The sequence below is a fragment of the Olea europaea genome, unplaced genomic scaffold (assembly GCF_002742605.1).
Source record: "Olea europaea var. sylvestris unplaced genomic scaffold, O_europaea_v1 scaffold690, whole genome shotgun sequence".
Lineage (NCBI taxonomy): Eukaryota > Viridiplantae > Streptophyta > Magnoliopsida > Lamiales > Oleaceae > Olea > Olea europaea.
This window is the reverse complement of record NW_019265291.1, coordinates 265559-291892: the sequence shown is the minus strand read 5'-3', so window position 1 is coordinate 291892 and position 26334 is coordinate 265559. Positions and strand designations below refer to the sequence as shown.

At 35.3% G+C, this 26334-nt stretch overlaps 1 protein-coding gene across 1 annotated transcript; it reads left to right on the top strand.

The window, feature by feature from the left end:
- The first annotated feature begins 23868 nt into the window (after positions 1-23868).
- LOC111390593 lies at positions 23869-25300 on the top strand. The gene is made up of 3 exons (XM_023015651.1): positions 23869-24060; positions 24365-24901; positions 25070-25300. The coding sequence occupies exons 1-3, from the start codon at positions 23869-23871 to the stop codon at positions 25298-25300; spliced, it is 960 nt and encodes a 319-aa protein (XP_022871419.1).
- The last annotated feature ends 1034 nt before the right edge of the window (positions 25301-26334 follow it).

The window sequence follows — 26334 nt, the reverse complement described above, 5'->3', positions numbered from 1 at the left end:
AATGAAAAACCACTTTTCTTTGGCTCGATTCCAATCGAATTAGACTTGCAATTCGCTAAATATGAAAAAGCCTGAAGTTATCATGAAATCAAAAACCAGTTTTCATTAGCTCGATTCCAATCGATTTAGACTTGCGATTCGTCAAAAACGAACAAACCCGAAGTTATCATGAATTCAAAAGCCACTTTTCATTGGCTCGATTCCAATCAAATTGCACTAGCGATTCGCCAGAAACGAACAAACCCGAAGTTATCATGAAATGAAAAGTAACTTTTCATTGACTCGATTCCAATCGAATTAGACTAGCATTCGTCAAAAATGAACAAACCTTAAGTTATCATGAAATCAAAATCAACTTTTCATTAGTTAGATTCAAATCGATTTAGACTAGCATTTCGCCAAAAAGGAATAAACCCGAAGTTATCATGAAATGAAAAACCATTGTTCTTTGGCTCGATTCCAATCGAATTAGACTAGCAATTCGCCAAAAATGAATTAACCCAAAGTTATCATGAAATCAAAAGCTACTTTTCATTGGTTCGATTCCAATGGAATTGGACTAGCAATTCGCCAAAAATGAACAAACCCAAGGTTATCATGAAATGGAAAACCACTTTTCATTGGCTCGATTCCAATCGAATTAGACTAGCGATTCGCCAAAAACGAATAAACCCGAAGTTATTATAAAATCAAAATCAACTTTTCATTAGCTCGATTCCAATCGATTTAGACTAGCAATTCGCAAAAAAGGAACAAACCCGAAGTTATCATGCAATTAAAAACCACTGTTCTTTGGCTCGATTCCAATCTAATTAGACTAGCAGTTTGCCAAAAACTAACTAACCCAAAGTTATCATGAAATCTAAAGCCACTTTTCATTGGCTCGACTCCAATCGAATTGGACTAGCAATTCGCCAAAAATGAACAAACCCAAAGTTATCATGAAATGAAGAACCACTTTTCATTGGCTCGATTCCAATCGATTTAGACTAGCAATTCGCCCAAAACGAACAAACCCGAAGTTATCACGAAATGAAAAGCCACTTTTCTTTGGCTTGATTCCAATCGAAGTAGACTAGCAATTCAACAAAAACGAACAAACCTAAAGTTATCATGAAATCAAAAGTCACTTTTCATTGGCTCGATTCCAATCGAATTAGATAGCAATTCGCCAAAAACGAGTAAATCGAAGTTATTATGAAATCAAAGGCCACTTTTCACTTGAACCATTCCAATCTATTTAGACTAAAAATTCGTAAAAATGAACAAACCCGAAGTTATCATGAATTCAAAAGCCACTTTTCATTGGCTCGATTCCAATCGAATTAGATCGCAATTCGCCAAAAACGAACAAACCGAAGTTATCATGAAATCAAAAGCCACTTTTCACTTGCTCGATTCCAATCGATTTAACTAGCAATTTGCCAAAAACAAACAAACCCGAAGCTATCATGAAATGAAGAACAACTTTTCATTGGCTCGATTCCAATTAATTTAGACTAGCAATTCGCCAAAAATGAACAAACCCGAAGTTATCATGAAATGAAAAATCACTTTTCTTTGGCTCGATACCAATTGAAGTAGACTAGCAATTCGCCATAAATGAACTAACCAGAATTTATCATGAAATCAAAAGCCACATTTCATGGGCTCGATTCCAATTGAATTGGACTAGCAATTCGCCAAAAACGAACAAACCCGAAGTTATCCTGAAATCAAAAACCACTCTTCATTGGCTCGATTCTAATCGAATTAGACTAGCAATTCGTCAAAAATGAACAAACCCGAAGTTATCATGAAATGAAAAACCACATTTTTTAGCTTGTTTCCAATCGATTTAGACTAGCAATTCGCCAAAAACGAACAAACCCGAACTTCTCATGAAATGAAAAACCTCTTTTCTTTGGTTCGATTCCAATCGAATTAGATAGCAATTCGCCAAAAACGAACAAACCCAAAGTTATCATGAAATCAAAAGCTACTTTTCATTTGCTCGATTCCAATCGATTTGGACTAGCAATTCGCCAAAAACGAACAAACCCGAAGTTATCATTAAACGAAAAACAAATTTTCTTTGGCTCGATTCCAATCGAATTCGACTAGTAATTCGCCAAAAACGAACAAATACGAAATCAAAAGCCCTTTTCATTAGCTCGATTCCAATCTATTTTGTCTAGCAATTTGCCAAACATGAACAAACCCGAAGTTATCATGAAATCAAAATCAACTTTTCATTAGCTCGATTCCAATCGATTTAAACTAGCAATTCGCCAAAAAACGAACAAACCCGAAGTTATCATGAAATGAAAAACCACTTTTCTTTGGCTCGATTCCAATCGAATTAGACATGCAATTCGCCAGAAAAGAACAAACCCGAAGTTATCATGAAATCAAAGGCCACTTTTCACTGGCACGATTCCAATCAATTTAGAGTAGAAATTCATCAAAAATGAACAAACCCGAAGTTATCATGAATTCAAAAGCCACATTTCATTGGCTCAATTCCAATCAAATTAGATCGCAATTTGCCAAAAATGAACAAACTGAAGTTATCATGAAATCAAAAGCCACTTTTCACTAGCTCGACTCCAATCGATTTAACTAGAAATTGCCAAAAATGAACAAACTCGAAGCTATCATGAAATGAAGAACAACTTTTCATTGGCTCGAATCCAATCAATTTAGACTAGCAATTCGCTAAAAATGAACAAACCCGAAGTTATCGTGAAATGAAAAATCACTTTTCTTTGGCTCGATTCCAATCGAAGTAGACTAGCAATTCACCAAAAATGAACTAACCCGAAGTTATCATGAAATCAAAAGCCACTTTTCATTGGCTCGATTCCAATCGAATTGGTCTAGCAATTCGCCAAAAATGAACAAACACGAAGTTATCATGAAATCAAAAGCCACTTTTCATTGGCTCGATTCCAATCGAATTGCACTAGCAATTCGCCAAAAATGAACAAACCCGAAATTATCATGAAATCAAAAGCCACTTTTCATTGGCTCGATTCCAATCGATTTAGACTAGCAATTCACCAAAAACGAACAAATCCGAAGTTATCACGAAATGAAAAACCACTTTTCTTTGGATCGATTCCAATCGAAGTAGACTAGCAATTCGCTAAAAATGAACAAACCCAAAGTTATCATGAAATCAAAAGCCACTTTTCATTGGCTCGATTCCAATCGAACTGGACAAGGAATTAGACTTGTAATTCACCAAAAATGAACAAACCTGATGTTATCACGAAATGAAAAACTCCTTTTTATTGGCTCGATTCCAATCGAATTAGACAGCAGTTCACCAAAAATGAACAAATCTGAAGTTATTATGAAATGAAAAACCACTTTTCGTTGGCTCGATTCCAATCGATTTACACTAGCAACTCGCCAAAAATGAACGAACTAGAAGTTATCATGAAATGAAAAACCACTTTTCTTCGGCTCGATTCCAATCGAATTGGACTAGCAATTTGCCAAAAATGAACAAACCCGAAGTTATCATGAAATCAAAAGCCACTTTTCATTGGCTCGATTCCAATCGAATTGGACTAGCAATTCACCAAAAATGAACAAACCTAAAGTTATCACAAAATGAAAAACCACTTTTCTTTGGATCAATTCCAATCGAAGTAGACTAGCAATTCGCTAAAAATGAACAAACCTAAAGTTATCATGAATTCAAAAGCCACATTTCATTGGCTCGATTCCAATCGAATTAGATCGCAATTCGCCAAAAATGAAGAAATCGAAGTTATCATGAAATCAAAAGCCACTTTTCACTTGCTCGATTCCAATCGATTTAGACTAGCAATTCGCCAAAAACGAACAAACCCGAAGTTGTCATGAAATGAAGAACAACTTTTCATTGGCTCGATTCCAATCAATTTAGACTAGCAATACGCCAAAACCGAGCAAACCCAAAGTTATCATGAAATCAATGGCCACTTTTCATTGGCTTGATTCCAATAAAATTGGACTAGCAATTCGCCAAAAACGAACAAACACGAAGTTATCGTGAAATGAAAATCCACTTTTCTTTAGCTCGATTCCAATCAGATTAGATAGCAATTCGCCAAAAACAAACAAACCTGAAGTTACCAAGAAATCAAAATCAACTTTTCATTAGCTCGATTCTAATCGATTTAGACTAGCAATTCGCCAAAAAAATAGCATGAAATCAAAAACCAGTTTTCTTTGGCTCGATTCCAATCGAATTTGACACGCAATTAGCCAAAAATGAACAAACCCGAGGTTATCATGAAATCAAAAGCCACTTTTCATTGACTCGATTCCAATCGATTTAGACTAGCAATTCAACAAAAATGAACAAACCCGAAGTTATCACAAAATGAAAAACCACTTTTCTTTGGATCGATTCCAATCGAAGCAGACTAGCAATTCGTCAAAAATGGACAAACCCAAAGTTATCATGAAATCAAAAGTGACTTTTCATTGGCTCGATTCCAATCGAATTAGATAGCAATTCGCCAAAAATGAATAAACCGAAGTTATCATGAAATCAAAGGCCACTTTTCACTTGCACGATACCAATCGATTTAGACTAGAAATTCGCCAAAAACAAACAAACCCGAAATATCATGAATTCAAAAGTCACTTTTCATTGGCTCGATTCCAATCGAATTAGATCGCAATTCGCCAAAAATGAACTAGCCCGAAGTTATCATGAAATCAAAAGCCACTTTTTATTGGCTCGATTCCAATCGAATTGGGCTAGCAATTCGGCAAAAACGAACAACCTGAAGTTATCATGAAATCAAAATCCACTTTTCATTGGCTCGATTCCAATCGATTAAAACTAGAAATTCGCCAAAATCGAACAAACCCAAAGTTATCATGAAATCAAAGGTCACTTTTCATTGGCTCGATTCCAATAGAATTGGACTAGCAATTCGCCAAAAATGAACAATCACGAAGTTATAATGAAATGAAAAACCACTTTTCTTTAGCTCGATTCCAATCAAATTAGATAGCAATTAGCCAAAAACGAACAAACTCGAAGTTATCATGAAATCAAAATCAACTTTTCATTAGCTCGATTCTAATCGATTTAGACTTGTAATTCGCAAAAAATGAACAAACCCAAAATTATCACGAAATGAAAAACCGCTTTTCTTTGGCTTGATCCCAATCGAACTAGACTTGCAATTCGCAAAAAATGAGCAAACCCGAAGTTATCATGAAACCAAAAGACACTTTTCATTGGCTTGATTCCAATCGATTTAGACTAGCAATTCGCCAAAAACGAACAAACCCAAAGTTGTCATGAGATGAAAAACCACTTTTCTTTCACTCGATTCCAGTCGAATTAGACTAGCAATTCGCCTAAAACGAAAAAACCCGAAGTTATCATGAAATTAAAAACCACTTTTCATTAGCTCGATTCCAAGAATAGCAATTCGCCAAAAACGAACAAACTCGAAGTTATCATGAAATCAAAAACCACTTTTCATTGGCTCAATTCCAATCATGTTAGACTAGCAATTGGCCAAAAACGAAAAAACCCGAAGTTATCATGAAATCAAAAGCCACTTTTCATTGGCTCAATTCCAATCGAATTGGACTAGGAATTGGACTTGCCATTTGCCAAAAATGAACAAACCCAAAGTTATCACGAAATGAAAAACTCCTTTTTATTTGCTCGATTCCAATCGAATTAGACAGCAGTTCACCAAAAATGAACAAACCTGAAGTTATTATGAAATGAAAAACCACTTTTCATTGGCTCGATTCCAATCGATTTACACTAGCAATTCGCCAAAAATGAACAAACCCGAAGTTATCATAAGATGAAAAGCCACTTTTCTTGGGCTCGATTCCAATCGAATTAGACTAGCAATTGGCCAAAAATGAAAAAACCCGAAGTTATCATGAAATCAAAAGCCACTTTTCATTGGCTCGATTCTAATCGAATTGGACTAGGAATTAGACTTGCAATTCGCCAAATATGAACAAACCCGAAGTTATCACGAAATGAAAAACTCCTTTTTATTGGCTCGATTCCAATCGAATTAGATAGCAGTTCACCAAAAACGAACAAACCTAAAGTTATTATGAAATGAAAAACCACTTTTCGTTGGCTCGATTCCAATCGATTAGACTAGTGTTTCGCCAAAAACGAACAAACCCGAAGTTATCATAAAATGAAAAACCACTTTTATTTAGCTCGTTTCCAATCGAATTAGACTAGCAATTCATCAAAAATGAACAAACCCAAAGTTATCATGAAATCAAAAGCCACTTTTCATTGGCTCGATTCCAATCGAATTGGACTAGCAATTCGCCAAAAATGAACAAAACCAAAGTTATCACAAAATGAAAAACACCATTTCATTGGCTCGATTCCAATCGAATTAGACTAGCAGTTCGCTAAAAACGAACAAACCTGAAGTTATCATGAAATGAAAAAACCACTTTTTATTGGCTCCATTCCAATTGAATTAGATAGCAATTCGCCAAAAACGAACAAACCCGAAGTTATAATGAAATCAAAATCCACTTTTCATTGGCTCGATTCCAATCGATTTAGATTAGCAATTTGCGAAAAACGAACAAACCAGAAGTTATCATTAAAAGGAAAAACCACTTTTCATTGGCTCAATTCCAATCTAATTAGACTAGCAATTCGTCAAAAATGAACAAACCTGAAGTTTTCATGAAATCAAAAAACACTTTTCATTAGCTCTATTCTAATGGAATTTGACTAGCAATTCGCAAAAAAAAGAAAAAAAGAACAAACCTTATGTTATCATAAAATCAAAAATCGCTCTTCGTTGGCTCAATTCCAGTCAAATTAGACTAGCAATTTGCCAAAAACGAACAAATTCGATATTATCATGAAATCAAAAAAAACTTTTCATTAGCTGGATTAAAATCGAATTAGAATTCCAATTCGCCAAGATGAACAAACCCGAAGATATCATGATATCAAAAGTCACTTTTAACTGGCTCGATTCCAATCGATTAAGACTAGTGATTCACCAAAAACGAACAAAACCGAAATTATCATGAAATTAAAAACAACATTTCTTTGGCTCGATTCCAATCGAATTAGACTAGCATTTCGTAAAAAAAGAACAAACCAAAATTTATCATGAAATCAAAAGCCACTTTTCATTGGCTGGATTCCAATCGATTTAGACTAGAAATTCGCCAAAGACGAACAAACCCGAAGTTATCATGAAATCAAAAGCCACTTTTCATTGGCTCGATTCCAATCAAATTGGACTAGCAGTTTGCCAAAAATGAACAAACCCGAAGTTATCACAAAATGAAAAACCCCTTTTCATTGGCTCGATTCCAATCGAATTTGACTAGCAGTTCGCCAAAAATGAACAAACCTGAAGTTATCATGAAATGAAAAACAACTTTTCACTGGCTCGATTTCAGTTGATTTAGACTACCAATTCGCCAAAAACAACCAACCCGAAGTTATCATGAAATGAAAAATCACTTTTCTTTGGCTCGATTCCAATCGAATTAGACTAGCAATTCGCCCAAAACGAAAAAACCCAAATTTATCGTGAAATTAAAAACCACTTTTCATTAGCTCGATTCCAAGACTAGCAATTCGCCAAAAACGAACAAACTCGGAGTTATCATGAAATCAAAAACAACTTTTCGTTGGCTCAATTCCAATCATGTTAGACTAGCAATTGGCCAAAAACGAAAAAACCCAAAGTTATCATGAAATCAAAGTCCACTTTTCATTGGCTCGATTCCAATCGAATTGGACTACGAATTAGACTTGTAATTCACCAAAAATGAACAAACCCGAAGTTATCACGAAATGAAAAACTCCTTTTTATTGGCTCGATTCCAATCAAATTAGACAGCAGTTCACCAAAAAGGAACAAACCTGAAGTTATTATGAAATGAAAAACCACTTTTCGTTGGCTAGATTCCAATCGATTTACACTGGCAATTCGCCAAAATTGAACAAACCCGAAGTTATCATGAAATGAGAAACAACGTTTCTTTGCCTCGATTCCAATCGAATTAGACTAGCAATTCGCCAAAATCGAACAAACCCGAAGTTATCATGAAATAAAAAGACACTTTTCATTGGCTCGATTCCAATCGAATTGGACTAGCAATTCCCCAAAAACGAACAAACCTGAAGTTATCATGAAATGAAAAACCACTTTTCATTGGCTCGATTCCAATCGAATTAGACTAGCAATTCACCAAAAATGAAGAAAGCCGAAGTTATCATGAAATGAAAAACCACTTTTCTTTGGCTCGATTCCAATCGAATTAGACTAGAAATTTGCCAAAGACGAACGAACCCGAAGTTATCATGAAATAAAAAGACACTTTTCATTGGCTCAATTCCAATCGAATTGGACTAGCAATTCCCCAAAAACGAACAAACCTGAAGTTATCTTGAAATGAAAAACCACTTTTCATTGGCTCGATTCCAATCGAATTAGACTAGCAATTCGCCAAAAACGAAGAAACCTGAAGTTATCATGAAATGAAAAACCACTTTTCTTTGGCTCGATTCCAATCGAACTAGACAAAAAATTTTCCAAAGACGAACAAACCCGAAGTTATCATGAAATCAAAAGCCACTTTTCATTGGCTCGATTCCAATCGAATTGGACTAGCAATTCGCCAAAAATGAACCGACCCAAAGTTATCACGAAATGAAAAACCCCTTATCATTGGCTCGACTCCAATCAAATTTGACTAGTAGTTCGCCAAAACCGAACAAACCTGAAGTTATCATAAAATGAAAAACCACTTTTTATTGGCTCGATTCCAATTGAATTAGACTAGCATTTCGCCAAAAATGAACAAACCCGAAGTTATAATGATATCAAAATCCACTTTTCATTAGCTCAATTCCAATCGATTTAGACTAGCAATTCGACGATTGTCATGAAATCAAAATCATCTTTTCATTAGCTCGATTCCAATCGATTTAGACTAGCAATTCGCCAAAAAGGAACAAATTCGAAGTTAACATGAAATGAAAAACCACTGTTCGTTGGCTCGATTCCAATCTAATTAGACTAGCAGTTTGCCAAAAACGAACTAACCAAAGTTATCATGAAATCAAAAGTCACTTTTCATTGGCTCGACTCCAATCGAATTGGACAAGCAATTCGCCAAAGACGAACAAACCCAAAGTTATCATGAAATGAAAAACCACTTTTCTTTCGCTCGATTCCAATCGAATTAGACATGCGATTGGCCAAAAACAAACAAATCCGAAGTTATCATGACATGAAACAACTCTTTTCATTGGCTCGATTCCAATCGAATTTGACTAACAATTTGCCAAAAACGAGCAAACCAAAAGTTATCATGAAATCAAAATCAACTTTTCATTAGCTCGATTCCAATCGATTTAGACTACCAATTCACTAAAAAGGAACAAACCCGAAGTTATCATGAAATGAAAAACCACTGATCTTTGGCTCGATTCCTATCGAATTAGACTAGCAATTCGACAAAAATGAACTATTCCAAAGTTATCATGAAATCAAAAGCCACTATTCATCGCCTCGATTCCAATCGAATTGGACTAGCAATTAGCCAAAAATGAACGAACTCGAAGTTATCATGAAATGAAGAACCACTTTTAATTGGCTTTATTCCGATCGAGTTAGACATGCGATTCGTTAAAAACAAACAAACCCGAAGTTATCATGAAATGAAACATCTCTTTTCATTGGCTCGATTCCAATCGAATTAGACTAACAATTCGCCAAAACCGAGCAAATCAAAAGTTATCATGTAATCAAAATCAACTTTTCGTTAGCTCGATTCCAATCGATTTAGACTAGCAATTCGCCAAAAATGAAAAAACCCAGAGTTATCACGAAATGAAAAACCACTTTTCTCTGGCTCGATTCCAATCGAATTAGACTAGAAATTCGCCAAAAATGAACAAACCCGAAGTTATCAAGAAATCAAAAGCCACTTTTCATTGGCTCGATTCCAATCGAAATAGATAGCAATTCGCCAAAAATGAATAAATCGAAGTTATCATAAAATCAAAAGCCACTTTTCACTTGCACAATTCCAATCGATTTAGACTAGCAATTCGCCAAAAATGAACAAACCCGAAGTTATCATGAAATCAAAAGCCACTTTTCATTGGCTCGATTCCAATCCAATTAGATCGTAATTCGCCAAAAACGAACAAATTGAAGTTATCATGAAATCAAAATCTACTTTTCACTTGCTCGATTCCAATCGATTTAGACTAGCAATTCGCTAAAAATGAACAAACCTGAAGTTATCATGAAATGAAGAACCACTTTTCATTGGCTCGAGTCCAAACGATTTAGACTAGCAATTCGCCAAAAACAAACAAACCCAAAGTTATCATGAAATGAAAAACCACTTTTCTTTGGCTCAATTCCAATCGAATTAGAATAGCAATTCTCCAAAAACGAACAAACCCGAAGTTATCATGAAATGAACAACCACTTTTCTAGCTTGATTCCAATCGAATTAGACTAGCAATTCGCCAAAAACGAACAAACCCGGACTTATCATGAAATGAAAAACCTCTTTTCTTTGGCTCGATTCCAATTGAATTAGATAGCAATTCGCCAAAAAAGAACAAACCCGAAGTTATCATGAAATCAAAAGCCACTTTTCAATTGCTCAATTCCAATCGATTTAGACTAGCAATTCGCCAAAAATGAACAAACCCGAAGTTATCATGAAATGAAAAGCCACTTTTCATTGGCTCAACCCGAAGTTATCATGAAATGAAAAACAACTTTTCTTTGGCTCGATTCCAATCGAATTAGACTGCTAATTCGTCAAAAATGAACAAACACGAAGTTGCCTTGAAATCAAAAGCCCCTTTTCATTAGCTCGATTCCAATCTATTTTGTCTAGCAATTTGCCAAAAATGAACAAACCCGAAGTTATCATGAAATGAAAAACCACTTTTTCTTAGCTCGATTCCAATCGAATTAGACTAGCAATTCACCAAAAATTAACAAACCCAAAATTATTTTGAAATCAAAAGCCCCTTTTCATTGGCTCGATTCCAATCTATTTAGACTAGCAATTCACCAAAAACGATCAAACCCAAAGTTATCAGGAATGAAAAACCACTTTTTTTTGGCTTGATTCCAATTGATTTAGACTAGCAATTCACCAAAATCGAACAAACCTGAAGTTATCATGAAATCAAAAGCCGCATTTCATTGGCTCGATTCCAATCGAATTGGACAAGAAATTCGCCAAAAACGAACAAACCAGAACTTATCATGAGATGAAAAACCATTTTTCTTTGGCTCGATTCCGATCGAATTAGACTAGCAATTCGCAAAAAATGAACAAACCCGAAGTTATCATGAAATCAAAATGAACTTTTCATTAGCTAGATTCCAATTGATTTAGACAAGCAATTCGCCAAAAAGGATCAAACCCGAAGTTATCATGAAATGTAAAACCACTATTCTTTGGCTCGATTGCAATTGAATTAGACTAACAATTTGCCAAAAACGAACTAACCTAAAATTATCATGAAATCAAAAGCCACTTTTTATTGGCTGGATTCCAATCGAATTGGACTAGTAATTCGCCAAAAAATGAACAAACTCGAACTTATCATGAAATCAAAATCTGCTTTTCATTAGCCTGTTTCTAATCGATTTAGACTAGCAATTCGCCAAAAACGAAGAAACCCAAAGTTATCATGAAATGAAAAACCACTTTTCTTTGGATCGATTCCAATCGAATTAGACTTGTAATTCGCCAAAAATGAACAAACCTGAAGTTATCATGAAATCGAAAGCCAGTTTTCATTGGCTCGATTCCAATCGATTTAGACTTGCGATTCGCCAAAAACGAACAAACCCGAAGTTATCATGAAATCAAAAGCCACTTTTCTTTGGCTCGATTCCAATCGAATTGCACTAGCAATTCACCAGAAATGAACAAACCCGAAGTTATCATGAAATGAAAAACCACTTTTCTTTGGCTCGATCCCAATCTAATTAGACTAGCAATTGGCCAAAAATGAACAAACCTGAAGTTGTCATGAAATCAAAATCAACTTTTCATTAGCTCGATTCCAATCGATTTACACTAGCAATTCGCCAAAAAGGAACAAACCCGAAGTTATCATGAAATTAAAAACCACTGTTCTTTGGCTCGATTTCGATCTAATTAGACTAGCAATTTGCCAAAAATGAACTAAGACAAAGTTATCATGAAATCAAAAGCCACTTTTCATTGATTCGATTCCAATCGATTTGGACTAGCAATTCGTCAAAAACGAACAAACCCAAAGTTATCAAGAAATTGAAAACCACTTTTCATTGGCTCGATTCCAATCGAATTAGACTAGCGATTCGTCAAAAACGTACAAACCTGAAGTTGTCATGATATCAAAATCAACTTTTCATTAGCTCGATTCCAATTGATTTAGAGTAGCAATTCGCCAAAAAGGAACAGACCCGAAGTTATCATGAAATGAAAAACCACTATTCTTTAGCTCGATTCCAATCTAATTAGACTAGAAATTTGCCAAAAACGAACTAACCCAAAGTTATCTTCAAATCAAAAGCCACTTTTCATTGGCTCGACTCCAATCGAATTGGACTAGCAATTCGCCAAAAACGAACAAGCCCAAAGTTACCATGAAATGAAGAACCACTTTTCATTGGCTCAATTCCAATCGATTTAGACTAGCAATTCACCAAAAACGAACAAACCCGATGTTGTCACGAAATGAAAAACCACTTTTCTTTGGCTCGATTCCAATCGAAGTAGACTAGCAATTCACCAAAAACGAACAAACCTAAAGTTATCATGAAATCAAAATTCACTTTTCATTGGCTCGATTCCAATCGAATTAGATAGCAATTCGCCAAAAATGAATAAACTAAAGTTATCATGAAATCAATGGCCACTTTTCACTTGCACGATTCCAATCTATTTAGACTGGAAATTCGTCAAAAACGAACAAATCCGAAGTTATCATGATTTCAAAAGCCACTTTCTATTGGCTCGATTCCAATCGAATTAGATCGCAATTCGCCAAAATGAACAAACCGAAGTTATCACGAAATCAAAAGCCACTTTTCACTTGCTCGATTCCAATCGATTTAACTAGCAATTCGCCAAAAATGAACAAACATAAAGATATCATGAAATCAAAAGGCACTTTTCATTGGCTCGATTCCAATCGATTAAGACTAGCAATTCGCCAAAATCGAACAAACCCAAAGTTATCATGAAATCAAAGGCCACTTTTCATTGGCTCGATTCCAATAGAATTGGACTAGGAATTCGCCTAAGACGAACAAACACGAAGTTAGCATGAAATGAAAATCCACTTTTCTTTGGCTCGATTCCAATCAAATTAGATAGAAATTCGTCAAAAACAAACAAACCCGAAGTTATCATGAAATCAAAATCAACTTTTCATTAGCTCGATTCCAATCGATTTAGACTAGCAATTCGCAAAAAAAACGAACAAACCCGAAGTTATCATGAAATCAAAAACCACTTTTCATTGGCTCGATTCCAATCGAATTCGACTAGTAATTCACCAAAAACGAACAAACCCGAAGTTATCATGAAATCAAAATCAACTTTTCATTAGCTCGATTCCAATCGATTTAGACTAGCAATTCGCCAAAAAAACGAACAAACCCGAAGTTATCATGAAATGAAAAACCACTTTTCTTTGGCTCGATCGCAATCGAATTAGACTAGCAATTCGCCAAAAATGAACAAATCCGAAGTTGTCATGAAATCAAAATCAACTTTTCATTAGCTCGATTCCAATCGATTTAGACAGCAATTCGCCAAAAAGGAATGAACCTGAAGTTATCATGAAATGAAAAACCGCTTTTCATTGGCTTGATTACAATCGAATTAGACTAGCAATTCGTCAAAAATGAACAAACCCGAAGTTATCATGAAATGAAAAATCACTTTTCAATGGCTCGATTCCAATTGAATTAGACTAGCAAGTCGCCAAAAATGAACAAACCCAAAATTATCATGAAATGAAAAACCACTTTTCATTAGCTCGATTCCAGTCGAATTTGACTAGAAATTCGCCAAAAATGAACAAACCCGAAGTTATCATGAAATTAAAAACCACTTTTCGTTGGCTCGATTCCAATCGATTAGACAAGCAATTCGCCAAAAACGAACAAACCCGAAGTTATCATGAAATGAAGAACCACTTTTCATTAGCTCGATTACAATCGAATTAGACTAGCAATTTGCCAAAAACGAACAAACCCGAAGTTATCATGAAATGAAAAATTATTTTTCTTTGGCTCAATTCCAATCGAATTAGATTAGCAATTGGCCAAAAAGGAACAAACCCAAAGTTATCATGAAATCAAAAGCCACTTTTCATTGTTTCGATTCCAATCGATTTACACTAGCAATTGGCCAAAAATGAACAAACCCAATGTTATCATGAAATCAAAAGCCACTTTTCATTGTTTCGATTTCAATAGATTTACACTAGCAATGCGCCAAAAACGAACAAACCCGAAGTTATCAAGAAATGAAAAACCACTTTACTTTGGCTCGATTCCAATCGAATTAGACTCGCAATTCGTCGAAAACGAATAAACCCGAAGTTATAAAAGCCTCTTTTCATTGGCTCGATTCCAATCGAATTGGACTAGCAATTCGCCAAAAACGAACAAACCCGAAGTTGTCATGAAATCAAAATCAACTTTCCATTGGATCGATTCCAATCGATTTAGACAGCAATTCGCCAAAAAGGAACGAACCTGAAGTTATCATGAAATGAAAAATTGCTTTTCATTGGCTCGATTACAATCGAATTAGACTAGCAATTCGTCAAAAATGAACAAACCCGAAGTTATCATGAAATGAAAATTCACTTTTCAATGGCTCGATTCCAATAGAATTAGACTAGCAAGTCACCAAAAATGAACAAATCCGAAGTTATCATGAAATCAAAAACCACTTTTCATTAGCTCGATTCCAATTGAATTAGACTAGAAATTCTCCAAAAATGAACAAACCCGAAGTTATCATGAAATCAAAAACCACTTTTCGTTAGCTCAATTCCAATCTAATTAGACTAGCAATTCGCTAAAACGAACAAACCCAAAGTTATCATGGAATGAATAACAACTTTTCATTGGCTCGATTCCAATCGAATTAGACTACCAATTCCCCTAAAATGAACAAACCCGAAGATATCATGAAATCAAAAGAAACTTTTCATTGGCTCGATTCCAATCGATTAGACTAGCAATTCGCCAAAAATGAAAAAACCCGAAGTTATCATGAAATGAAGAACAACTTTTCTTTAGCTCGATTCTAATCGAATTAGACTAGCAATTTGCCAAAAATGAACAAATCGGAAGTTATCATCAAATGAAAAACCACTTTTCTTTGGCTCGATTTCAATCAAATTAGATTAGCAATTTACCAAAAACGAACAAACCCAAAGTTATCTTGAAATTAAAAGCCACTTTTCATTGGCTCGATTCCAATCGATTTAGACTAGAAATTCGCCAAAAATGAACAAACCCAAAGTTGTAGTGAAATGAAAAACAACTTTTCATTGGCTCGATTACAATCGAATTCGACTAGCAATTCGCCAAAAATGAACAAACCCCAAAGTTATCATGAAATCAAAAACCACTTTTCATTGGCTCGATTCCAATCGAATTAGACTAGCCATTCGACAAAAACGAACAAACCCGAAGCTGTGATGAAATCAAAAGCCACTTCTCATTGGCTCGATTCCAATCGTTTTAGACTAGTAATTCGCCACGAACCAACAAACCCAAAGTTATCATCAAAATGAAAAACCACTTTTCATAAGCTCCATTCCAATCGAATTAGACTAGCAAGTCGCCAAAAATGAACAAACCAGAAGTTATCATGAAATCAAAAACCACTTTTCATTGGCTTGATTCCAATCAATTTAGACAAGCAACTCGCCAAAAAGGAACAACCCCTAAGTTATCATGCAATGAAAAACCGCTTTTCATTCGCTCGATTACAATCAAATTAGACTAGCAATTCGCCAAAAATGAACAAACCCAAAGCTATCATGAAATGAAAAACCACTTTTCATTGGCTGGATTCCAATCTAATTAGACTAGCGGTTCGTCAAAAATGAACAAATCCGAAGTTATCATGAAATGAAAAACCACTTTTTATTAGCTCGATTCCAATTGAATTAAACTAGCAATTCGCCAAAAACGAACATACCAGAAGATATCATGAAATCAAAATCCACTTTTCATTAGCTCGATTCAAATCGATTTGGACTAGCAATTTGCCAAAAATGAACAAACTCGATGTTATCATGAAATGAAATACCACTTTTCTTTTGCTCGATTCCAATCGATTTATACTAGCAATTCGCCAAAAATAAACAAACCCGAGGTTATATGAAATCAAAAGCCACTTTTCACTGGCTTGATTCCAATCGATTTAGACTAGCAATTCAGCAAAAAATGAACAAACCCGAAGTTATCATCAAAATGAAAAAAAAAACTCATTTCATTGGCTCATTTCCAATCGAAATAGATTAGCAATTCACCAAAAACGAACAAACCCGAAGTTATCATGAAATCAAAGACCACTTTTCATTAGCTCGGTTCTAATCGAATTAGACTAGCAATTCGCGAAAAAATGAACAAACCCGAAGTTATCATGAAATCAAAAACCACTTTTCATTGGCTCAATTCCATTCAAATTAGACTAGCAATTCGCCAAAAATGAACAGATCCGAAATTATCAAGAAATCAAAAACCATTTTTCAATAGCTGGATTCGAATCGAATTAGACTACCAATTCGCCAAAATGAACGAACTCGACGATATCATGAAATCAAAAGCCACTTTTCATTGGCTCGATTCCAATCGAATTAGACTAGCAATTCGCCGAAAACGAACAAACCAGAAGTTATCATGAAATCAAAAGCTACTATTCGTTTACTTGATTCTAATCGAATTGGACTGCCAATTCGCCAAAAATGAACAAACCCCAAAGTTATCATGAAATCAAAAACCACTTTTCATTGGCTCGATTCCAATCGAATTAGACTAGCAATTCGCCGAAAACGAACAAACCAGAAGTTATCATGAAATCAAAAACCACTTTTCATTGGCTCGATTCCAATCGAATTAGACTAGCAATTCGCCGAAAACGAACAAACCAGAAGTTATCATGAAATCAAAAACCACTTTTCATTGGCTCGATTCCAATCGAATTAGACTAGCAATTCGCCGAAAACGAACAAACCAGAAGTTATCATGAAATCAAAAACCACTTTTCATTGGCTCGATTCCAATCGAATTAGACTAGCAATTCGCCGAAAACGAACAAACCAGAAGTTATCATGAAATCAAAAACCACTTTTCATTGGCTCGATTCCAATCGAATTAGACTAGCAATTCGCCGAAAACGAACAAACCAGAAGTTATCATGAAATCAAAAACCACTTTTCATTGGCTCGATTCCAATCGAATTAGACTAGCAATTCGCCGAAAACGAACAAACCAGAAGTTATCATGAAATCAAAAACCACTTTTCATTGGCTCGATTCCAATCGAATTAGACTAGCAATTCGCCGAAAACGAACAAACCAGAAGTTATCATGAAATCAAAAACCACTTTTCATTGGCTTGATTCCAATCGATTTAGACTAGCAATTCAGCAAAAAATGAACAAACCCGAAGTTATCATCAAAATGAAAAAAAAAAACTCATTTCATTGGCTCATTTCCAATCGAAATAGATTAGCAATTCACCAGAAAGGAACAAACCCGAAGTTATCATGAAATCAAAAACTACTTTTCATTAGCTCGGTTCTAATTGAATTAGACTAGCAATTTGCGAAAAAATGAACAAACCCGAAGTTATCATGAAATCAAAAACCACTTTTCATTGGCTCAATTCCATTCAAATTAGACTAGCAATTCGCCAAAAACGAACAGATCTGAAATTATCAAGAAATCAAAAACCACTTTTCAATAGCTGGATTCGAATCGAATTAGACTACCAATTCGCCAAAATGAACGAACTCGACGATATCATGAAATCAAAAGCCACTTTTCATTGGCTCGATTCCAATCGAATTAGACTAGCAATTCGCCGAAAATGAACAAACCAAAAGTTATCATGAAATCAAAAGCTACTTTTCATTTACTTGATTCTAATCGAATTGGACTACCAATTCGCCAAAAACGAACAAACCCGAAGTTGTCATGAAATGAAAAACCACTTTTCATTGGCTCGATTCCAATCTAATTAGACTAGCGGTTCATCAAAAATGAACAAATCCGAAGTTATCATGAAATGAAAAACCACTTTTTATTGGCTCGATTTCAATTGAATTAGACTAGCAATTCGCCAAAAACGAATATACCAAAAGATATCATGAAATCAAAATCCACTTTTCATTAGCTCGATTCAAATCGATTTGGACTAGCAATTCGCCAAAAATGAACAAACTCGATGTTATCATGAAATGAAATACCACTTTTCTTTTGCTCGATTCCAATCGATTTATACTAGCAATTCGCCAAAAATAAACAACCCGAGGTTATCATGAAATCAAAAGCCACTTTTCATTGGCTTGATTCCAATCGATTTAGACTAGCAATTCAGCAAAAAATGAACAAACCCGAAGTTATCATCAAAATGAAAAAAAAACTCATTTCAATGGCTCATTTCCAATCGAAATAGATTAGCAATTCACCAAAAACGAACAAACCCGAAGTTATCATGAAATCAAAGACCACTTTTCATTAGCTCGGTTCTAATCGAATTAGACTAGCAATTCGCGAAAAAATGAACAAACCCGAAGTTATCATGAAATCAAAAACCACTTTTCATTGGCTCAATTCCATTCAAATTAGACTAGCAATTCGCCAAAAACGAACAGATCCGAAATTATCAAGAAATTAAAATCCACTTTTCAATAGCTGGATTCGAATCGAATTAGACTACCAATTCGCCAAAATGAACGAACTCGACGATATCATGAAATCAAAAGCCACTTTTCATTGGCTCGATTCCAATCGAATTAGACTAGCAATTCGCCGAAAACGAACAAACCAGAAGTTATCATGAAATCAAAAGCTACTTTTCATTTACTTGATTCTAATCGAATTGGACTGCCAATTCGCCAAAAACGAACAAACCCGAAGTTGTCATGAAATGTAAAACCACTTTTTTTGCTCAATTCCAATCGAATTAGACTAGCAATTCGGCAAAAATGAACATACCCAAAGTTATCATGAAATCAAAAGCCACTTTTATTGGCTCGATTCCAATCGATTTAGACTGGCAATTTGCTAAAAACGAACAAACCCGAAGTTATCATCAAAATGAAAAATCACTTTTTATTGGCTCGATTCCAATCGAATTAGACTAGCAATTCGCCAAAAATGAACAAACCCGAAGTTATCATAAAATCAAAAATCACTTTTCATTGGCTCGATTCTAATCCAATTAGACTAGCAATTCTCGAAAAAATGAACAAACTCAAAGTTATCATGAAATCAAAAAGCACTTTTCATTGGCTCAATTCCAATCAAATTAGACTAGCAATTCGCCAAAAATGAATAGATCAGAAGTTATCATGAAATCAAAAACCACTTTTCATTAGCTAGATTCAAATCGAATTAGACTACCAATTTGCTAAAATGAACAAACCCGAAGATATCATGAAATCAAAAGCTACTTTTCATTGGGTTGATTCGAATCGATCTAGACTAGCAATTCTCCAAAAACGAACAAACCCGAAGTTATCATGAAAATAAAAAGCCACTTTTCATTGGCTCGATTTTAATCGAATTGGACTACCAAATTGCCAAAAACGAACAAACACGAAGTTATCATGAAATGAAAAACCACTTTTCAATGGCTCGATTCCAATCGAATTAGACTAGCAATTCGCGAAAAACGAAAAAACCCGAAGTTATCTTGAAATCAAAATCAACTTTTTATTAACTCGATTCCATTCAGTTTACACTAGCAATTCGCCAAAAAAGAACAAAGTCGAAGTTATCATGAAATGGAAAACCACTTTTCTTTGGCTTGATTCCAATCGAATTAGATTAGCAATTCACCAAAAACAAACAAACCCGAAGTTATCATGAAATCAAAAGCCACTTTCCAATGGCTCGATCCCAATCGATTTAGACTAGCAATTCTTCGAAAACCAAAAAACCCGAAGTTATCATCAAAATGAAAAATCATTTTTCATTGGATTGATTCCAATCGATTTAGACAAGTAATTCGCCAAAAAGGAACAAGCCCGAAGTTATCATGAAATGAAAAACCGCTTTTCCTTGTCTCGATTACAATCGAATTAGACTAGCAATTACCCAAAAATGGACAAACCCGAAGTTATCATGAAATCAAAAACTACTTTTCATTGGCTTAATTCCAATCAAATTAGAGTAGCAATTCGCAAAAAACGAACAAACCCGAAGTTATCATGAAATGAAAAATCACTTTTCTTTTGCTTGATTCTAATCGAATTAGACTAGCAATTCGTAAAAAATGAACAAACCCGAAGTTATCACGAAATCAAAAGCAACTTTTCATTGGCACGATTCCAATCGATTTGGACTAGCAATTCGCCAAAAATGAACAAACCCGAAGTTATCATCAAAATGAAAATCACTTTTCTTTGGCTCAATTCCAATCGAATTGGACTAGCAATTCGCCAAAAACGAACAAACTTGAATTATTATGAAATCAAAAACCACTTTTCACTAGCTCGATTCTAATCGAATTAGACTAGCAATTCACAAAAAAACGAACAAACCCGAAGTTATCATGAAATCAAAAACTACCTTTCATTGGCTCAATTCCTATCAAATTAGACTAGCAATTCGCAAAAAATAAACAGATTCGAAGTTATCATGAAATCAAAAACCACTATTTATTAGCGGGATTCGAATCGAATTAGACTACCAATTCGACAAAACGAACAAACCCGAAGATATCGTGAAATCAAAAGCCACTTTTCATTGGCTCGATTCCAATCAATTTAGACTAGCAATTCTCCAAAAATGAACAAACCTCAAGTTATCATGAAATGAAAAGTCACTTTTCATTGGCTCGATTCCAATCGAATTGGATTACCAATTCGCCAAAAACGAACAAACCCGAAGTTATTGATAAGTGTGTTTTTGCACACTTATTTAGATTACAAACATGACTTAAATACAAGCAAAATGATTGAATTGTGACTTAATCTCATTGAATTCATGCAATGTAGGTGTTTCTATGGAAATAGTGGAATTCAGGAGAAGAGAGCCGAAAAAGGACTAAAATGGAGCAAAGTGATAGTTCAGGGACTAAGGATGCAAATATTCGAAATTTGAACTAAAAGACAACTCGGGAATGCAAATATGCTAAGTATGAACTCGAAAGCAATACAAGATGATTGGAAGAAGAAGGAATTGCAAAGGGACTAAAATGAATTAAACTGAAAGTTCGGGGACCAAGTTGCAAATAATTCATAGATGAGACGGGAAATGGAATGAAGATTCAAGAGTGTTAGAAGTCAATCGGATGAGGAAAGGAGTCACGAGGTGAAATAGGGTCGAAGTATTATCAAGTATCAACTTTCAGGCGAAAAAGCTATGCTAGTGATTTTTAGTATCTAATTGAGATCTATTTTCGGCATAGTAAAAATCAGAATTTGAGGAAGTCTATTTCTATCAAAAATGTAGATCTTTGAGTTTTCTTCTCAATGCATTTTGAATCACTTCAATTGAAGATTAGACAAGAAAGTTATGACCAAATTACTAAAAGCTGTCCGGCGAAAAGAATGTATGCCTATGCGGTCGCATAGAATCCTCCCGAGAATTTTTTCTCAAATTTTGTTTACTCTATGCGACATCATAGGTTATGCCTATGCGGTCGCATAGGTATAATCTGGGGGCCATTTTGCAGTTTCCTTATACGATTGAAACTCCTTTGGTAACCTAATTTCCACGCAATTCAAATACGAAAGAACGTCCAGAAGAAGGGGAGAACGTAATTGGAGGCACAAAACACAATTTTGGAGGATTTGGAGAGGAAGAACAAGGCAAAAACAAGGCAATTCACTTCAAAATTCAAGATTTCACTTCAAGAATCAACTGGGTGATGTTCTTCCTTGGTTTTAATTGTTGTTTTTCTTTATTTCCAATTATGTTAGGTTAGATTTTCATGTGCTAGGAGATCGATGTACCATGTGATTTGAATTTTATATTTCTAGTTTTGCAATTTGACATTAAAACATATCTCTTTTGTTTTGAATGATTTATATGCATTTATTGTTTCCGCAATTAAGGGCCCGTAATTGTGTGAGTTTGGGTGATTTACTCTTGCATTCGAGAGAATTGGAATAGATTCGACATAATATAAATCATCGTAGGGTCCGATAGGGGATAGAAATATACCGCTATGCCCTACGTGAATCTTTAAGTGTTCATAAAACTACATGCATTTTTACATATGCACTTGTCATAGAAATATAGGCCGGTGATATATAGAAATAGGTTTGATACATCTCGAGAGAGAGTATTGGATAGACTTAGGAACATTGATTCGTCAACAATTGAATTATGTTGTCATATTGTGAAACTAGAGTTTAAAGTGATAATTGCATGGGAAATCGTGATCCTAGTGTGTTTTATTTCTATTGATTACAACAAACGTGCGTTCTCAACAATTGATTTCATTTTAGAGTTTTAAATTATTGTTTTACTTATTAATTTCATTACAATCATAAAAGCTGCATAAGTAGGGTTTTCTTTCCAATTTTAGAGTTTTAATTAGGTCTACATTCATTTTGAGTAATTTGGTTTCGGTTAAGGTCGAATAAGTAAAATTGAACTAACCAATCTCTGTGGGACGATACTCGGACTCAATGAATCCACTTTATTACTTGTTAACGAACCGTGCACTTGCGATAATTTAAATCGAAAGAAAATATTTCATGAACAAGTTTTTGGCGCCGTTGCCGGGGATTGAGTTTAGTTTAATTTCATTTTTTAGGCACTAATTCGAACTTTAAATTTTTATTTTTATTTATTTATTTATTTTCGTTTAGGTTATTTTATTTTATTTCTATTATAGTTCTTCAAATTGTTTGAATTTGAGTGCTACTACTGGTTTTCTCGCAGAGTTGCATGCCAAGATCGACTGAAGGAGAATTGTTTTCAACTGATCCTGAAATTAAGCGTACTTTTCATCGACTGCAAAGAGAGACTAGAGAAGCACATTTGCAAATGGCTAATGAACTGGACAATCCTATTATCCCAGCCAATGAAGGAGAGACAATGAACGAAGGAAATGAGATTTTGGGCGACTTCTTGACTCCTCAAGTGATTCAAAGCCAGTCCAGCATTATGTATCCACCGTTTGGGCAGCCAAATTTCCAGTTGAAGACAAATGTGATACAGCTATTTAAAAATGGACATCAGTTCTATGGCAAAACCGAGGAGAATCCACATACACACATATCTCGATTTTTAGATATGTGTCAACATTTCAAATATCAAGGAATCTCGGACGATGCTATTAGGGTAAGGCTTTTTCCACACACCTTGCGGGACAAGGCACTTGAATGGTTGGATTCACTTCCTATTGCAAGCATCACTGCTTGGAACAAGTTGGCTCATAAATTCTGCACGAAGTTCTTCTCACCAGCCAAGATAGCGAAACTAAGACATGAGACATCGATATTCAGTCAAGGGGAGTCTGAATCATTTGACGAAGCCTGGAATAGATTCAAAAACATGCTCCGAAAGTGCCCTCAACATGGGTTCGACAAAAAGACCCAAGAACCCAAATCCGATTCTTCTATATAGGGTTACTCCCACACTTCAAAAGCATGGTGGACTCATCATCAGATGGTTCAATTTCCACACGAACAATCGATGGAGCACTGGAATTGTTGGAAAGAATGGCTACCACTTCAGCCATGTGGTCCTCTGAGCGGGTGATTCAGAAGAAGCCTTCGGGTGTCTATGAGGTAGATGCATATTCAGCCATATCTGCGAAGATTGACTCGTTGTTTCACAAGGTAGAAAGCATGTCACAAACAACACAAAATAAGAAGATTAGCTGTGAAGAATGTAGAGCTGAGCATAAAACATCAGAGTGTCCAATTTTAATGCAAGGAGTTGACCAAACAGATTTTGTGCAATGGGGTCAATGCCAACAAAATAACCCACATTCGGAAACCTTCAATCAAGGCTGGAGAAAACACCCAAACTTCTCGTGGAGTAATCAGAATCAAAACAGACCATAAGGTCAATATCAGCAGCAGGACAAAAAGCCACCATTGGAAGAGATGTTTGAGAAGTTCATGGTAACAAACCAATCAGTATATGGAAGCCAACAACCAGTTTATGCGAAGGACAGAAGCAACTCTTCAAGACCAAAGTGCAGCGATCAAGAATTTGGAGACACAAATGGGACAGATGGCAATCTCTATGACGGGTAGAGCACCAAGAAATCTACCCAGCAACACTGAAATCAATCCCAAAGAGCAAGCTAAGGCTATTACAACTCGAAGTGGAGTGCAATTACCGGAAATCCATGTCAAGAAATCAGGTGTGACTGTAGAGACATCCTCCCCTGCTGAAGATGAGACTGCTGTAAAGGAATCAACTCCAGGGGAAAATTCAGAAAAATCACAGGATAAGGCCAAGGTTACAGTCAACCCATACGAGACTCCAATTCCCTTTCCACAGCGGTTGAAGAAGCATAAAATGGAGCAGCAGTATAAGAAATTTCTAGAAGTCTTCAAAAAGTTCCATATCAACATCCCACTAGCCGATGCACTATTACAAATGCCCAGCTATGCAAAATTTCTAAAAGACATATTATCAAATAAACGCAAGCTGGAGGATCATGAAACAGTAATGCTAACCGAAGAGTGCAGCGCAAGAATTCAGAAAAAGCTTCCACCAAAATTGAAAGATCCAGGGAGTTTCACTGTCCCGTGCACAATTGGTGATTTTTATTTTAATAAAGCATTGTGTGATCTTGGTGCGAGTATTAATCTTATGCCTTTATCTATTTTCAAGAGACTAGGATTAGAAGAGCCTAAAGCAACTACAGTAACTCTACAGTTGGCTGATCGATCACTTACACATCCACGAGGGATTATTGAAGATGTATTGGTCAAAGTGGATAAACTTATATTCCCAGCTGACTTCTTAATACTGGACATGGAAGAAGACAAGGACGTGCCTATCATATTGGGACGACCATTTTTGGCTACTGCAAGAACGCTTATAGACGTACACATGTGGTAATTTAAATCGAAAGAAAATATTTCGCGAACAGTTATCATGAAATGAAAAACCACTTTTCATTGGCTCGATTCCAATCGAATTAGACTAGCAATTCGCCAAAAATGAACAAATCCGAAGTTATCATGAAATCAAAATCGACTTTTCATTAGCTCGATTCCAATCGATTTACACTAGCAATTAGCCAAAAAACGAACAAAGCCGAAGTTATCATGAAATCAAAAACCACTTTTCATTGGCTCGATTCCAATCGATTTAGACTAGCAATTCCCCGAAAACCAACAAACCCGAAGTTGTTATGAAATCAAACTCAACTTTTCATTTGCTCGATTCCAATCGATTTAGACAAGCAATTCGCCAAAAAGGAACAAACCTGAAGATATCGTGAAATGAAAAACCACTTTTCATTGGCTCGCTAACAATCAAATTAGACTAGCAATTCATCAAAAATGAACAAACCCGAAGTTATCATGAAATGAAAAACAACTTTTCAATGGCTTGATTCCAATCGAATTAGACTAGTAAGTCGCCAAAAATGAAGAAACCCGAAGTTATCATGAAATAAAAAACTACTTTTCATTGGCTCGATCCCAATCGAATTAGACTAGCAATTCGCCAAAAAGAACAAACCCGAAGTTGTCGTGAAATCAAAATCAGCTTTCCATTAGCTCGATTCCAATCGATTTAGACAGCAATTCGCCAAAAAGAAACGAACCTGAAGTTATCATGAAATGAAAAACAGCTTTTCATTGGCTCGATTACAATCGAATTAGACTAGCAATTCGTAAAAAATGAACAAACTCGAAGTTATCATGAAATGAAAAATCACTTTTCAATGGCTCGATTCCAATCGAATTGGACTAGCAATTTACCAAAATGAAAAAACCCGAAGTTATCATGAAATGAAAAATCCCTTTTCATTGGCTCAATTCCAATCCAATTAGACTACCAATTCGCCAAAACGAACAAACCCGAAGATATCATGAAATAAAAAGTCACTTTTCATTTGCTCGATTCCAATCGATTAGACTAGCAAC

What these genes read in the sequence shown, in the direction of transcription:
- LOC111390593 (XM_023015651.1), top strand. Translation starts at nt 23,869, where the DNA reads ATGGTGGACTCATCATCAGATGGTTCAATTTCCACACGAACAATCGAT. An exon ending in TTGACTCGTTGTTTCACAAG is followed by an intron (nt 24,061 to 24,364) that starts GTAGAAAGCATG and finishes CAAACCAATCAG; the next exon opens with TATATGGAAGCCAACAACCA. An exon ending in AGCTGGAGGATCATGAAACA is followed by an intron (nt 24,902 to 25,069) that starts GTAATGCTAACC and finishes TCTATTTTCAAG; the next exon opens with AGACTAGGATTAGAAGAGCC.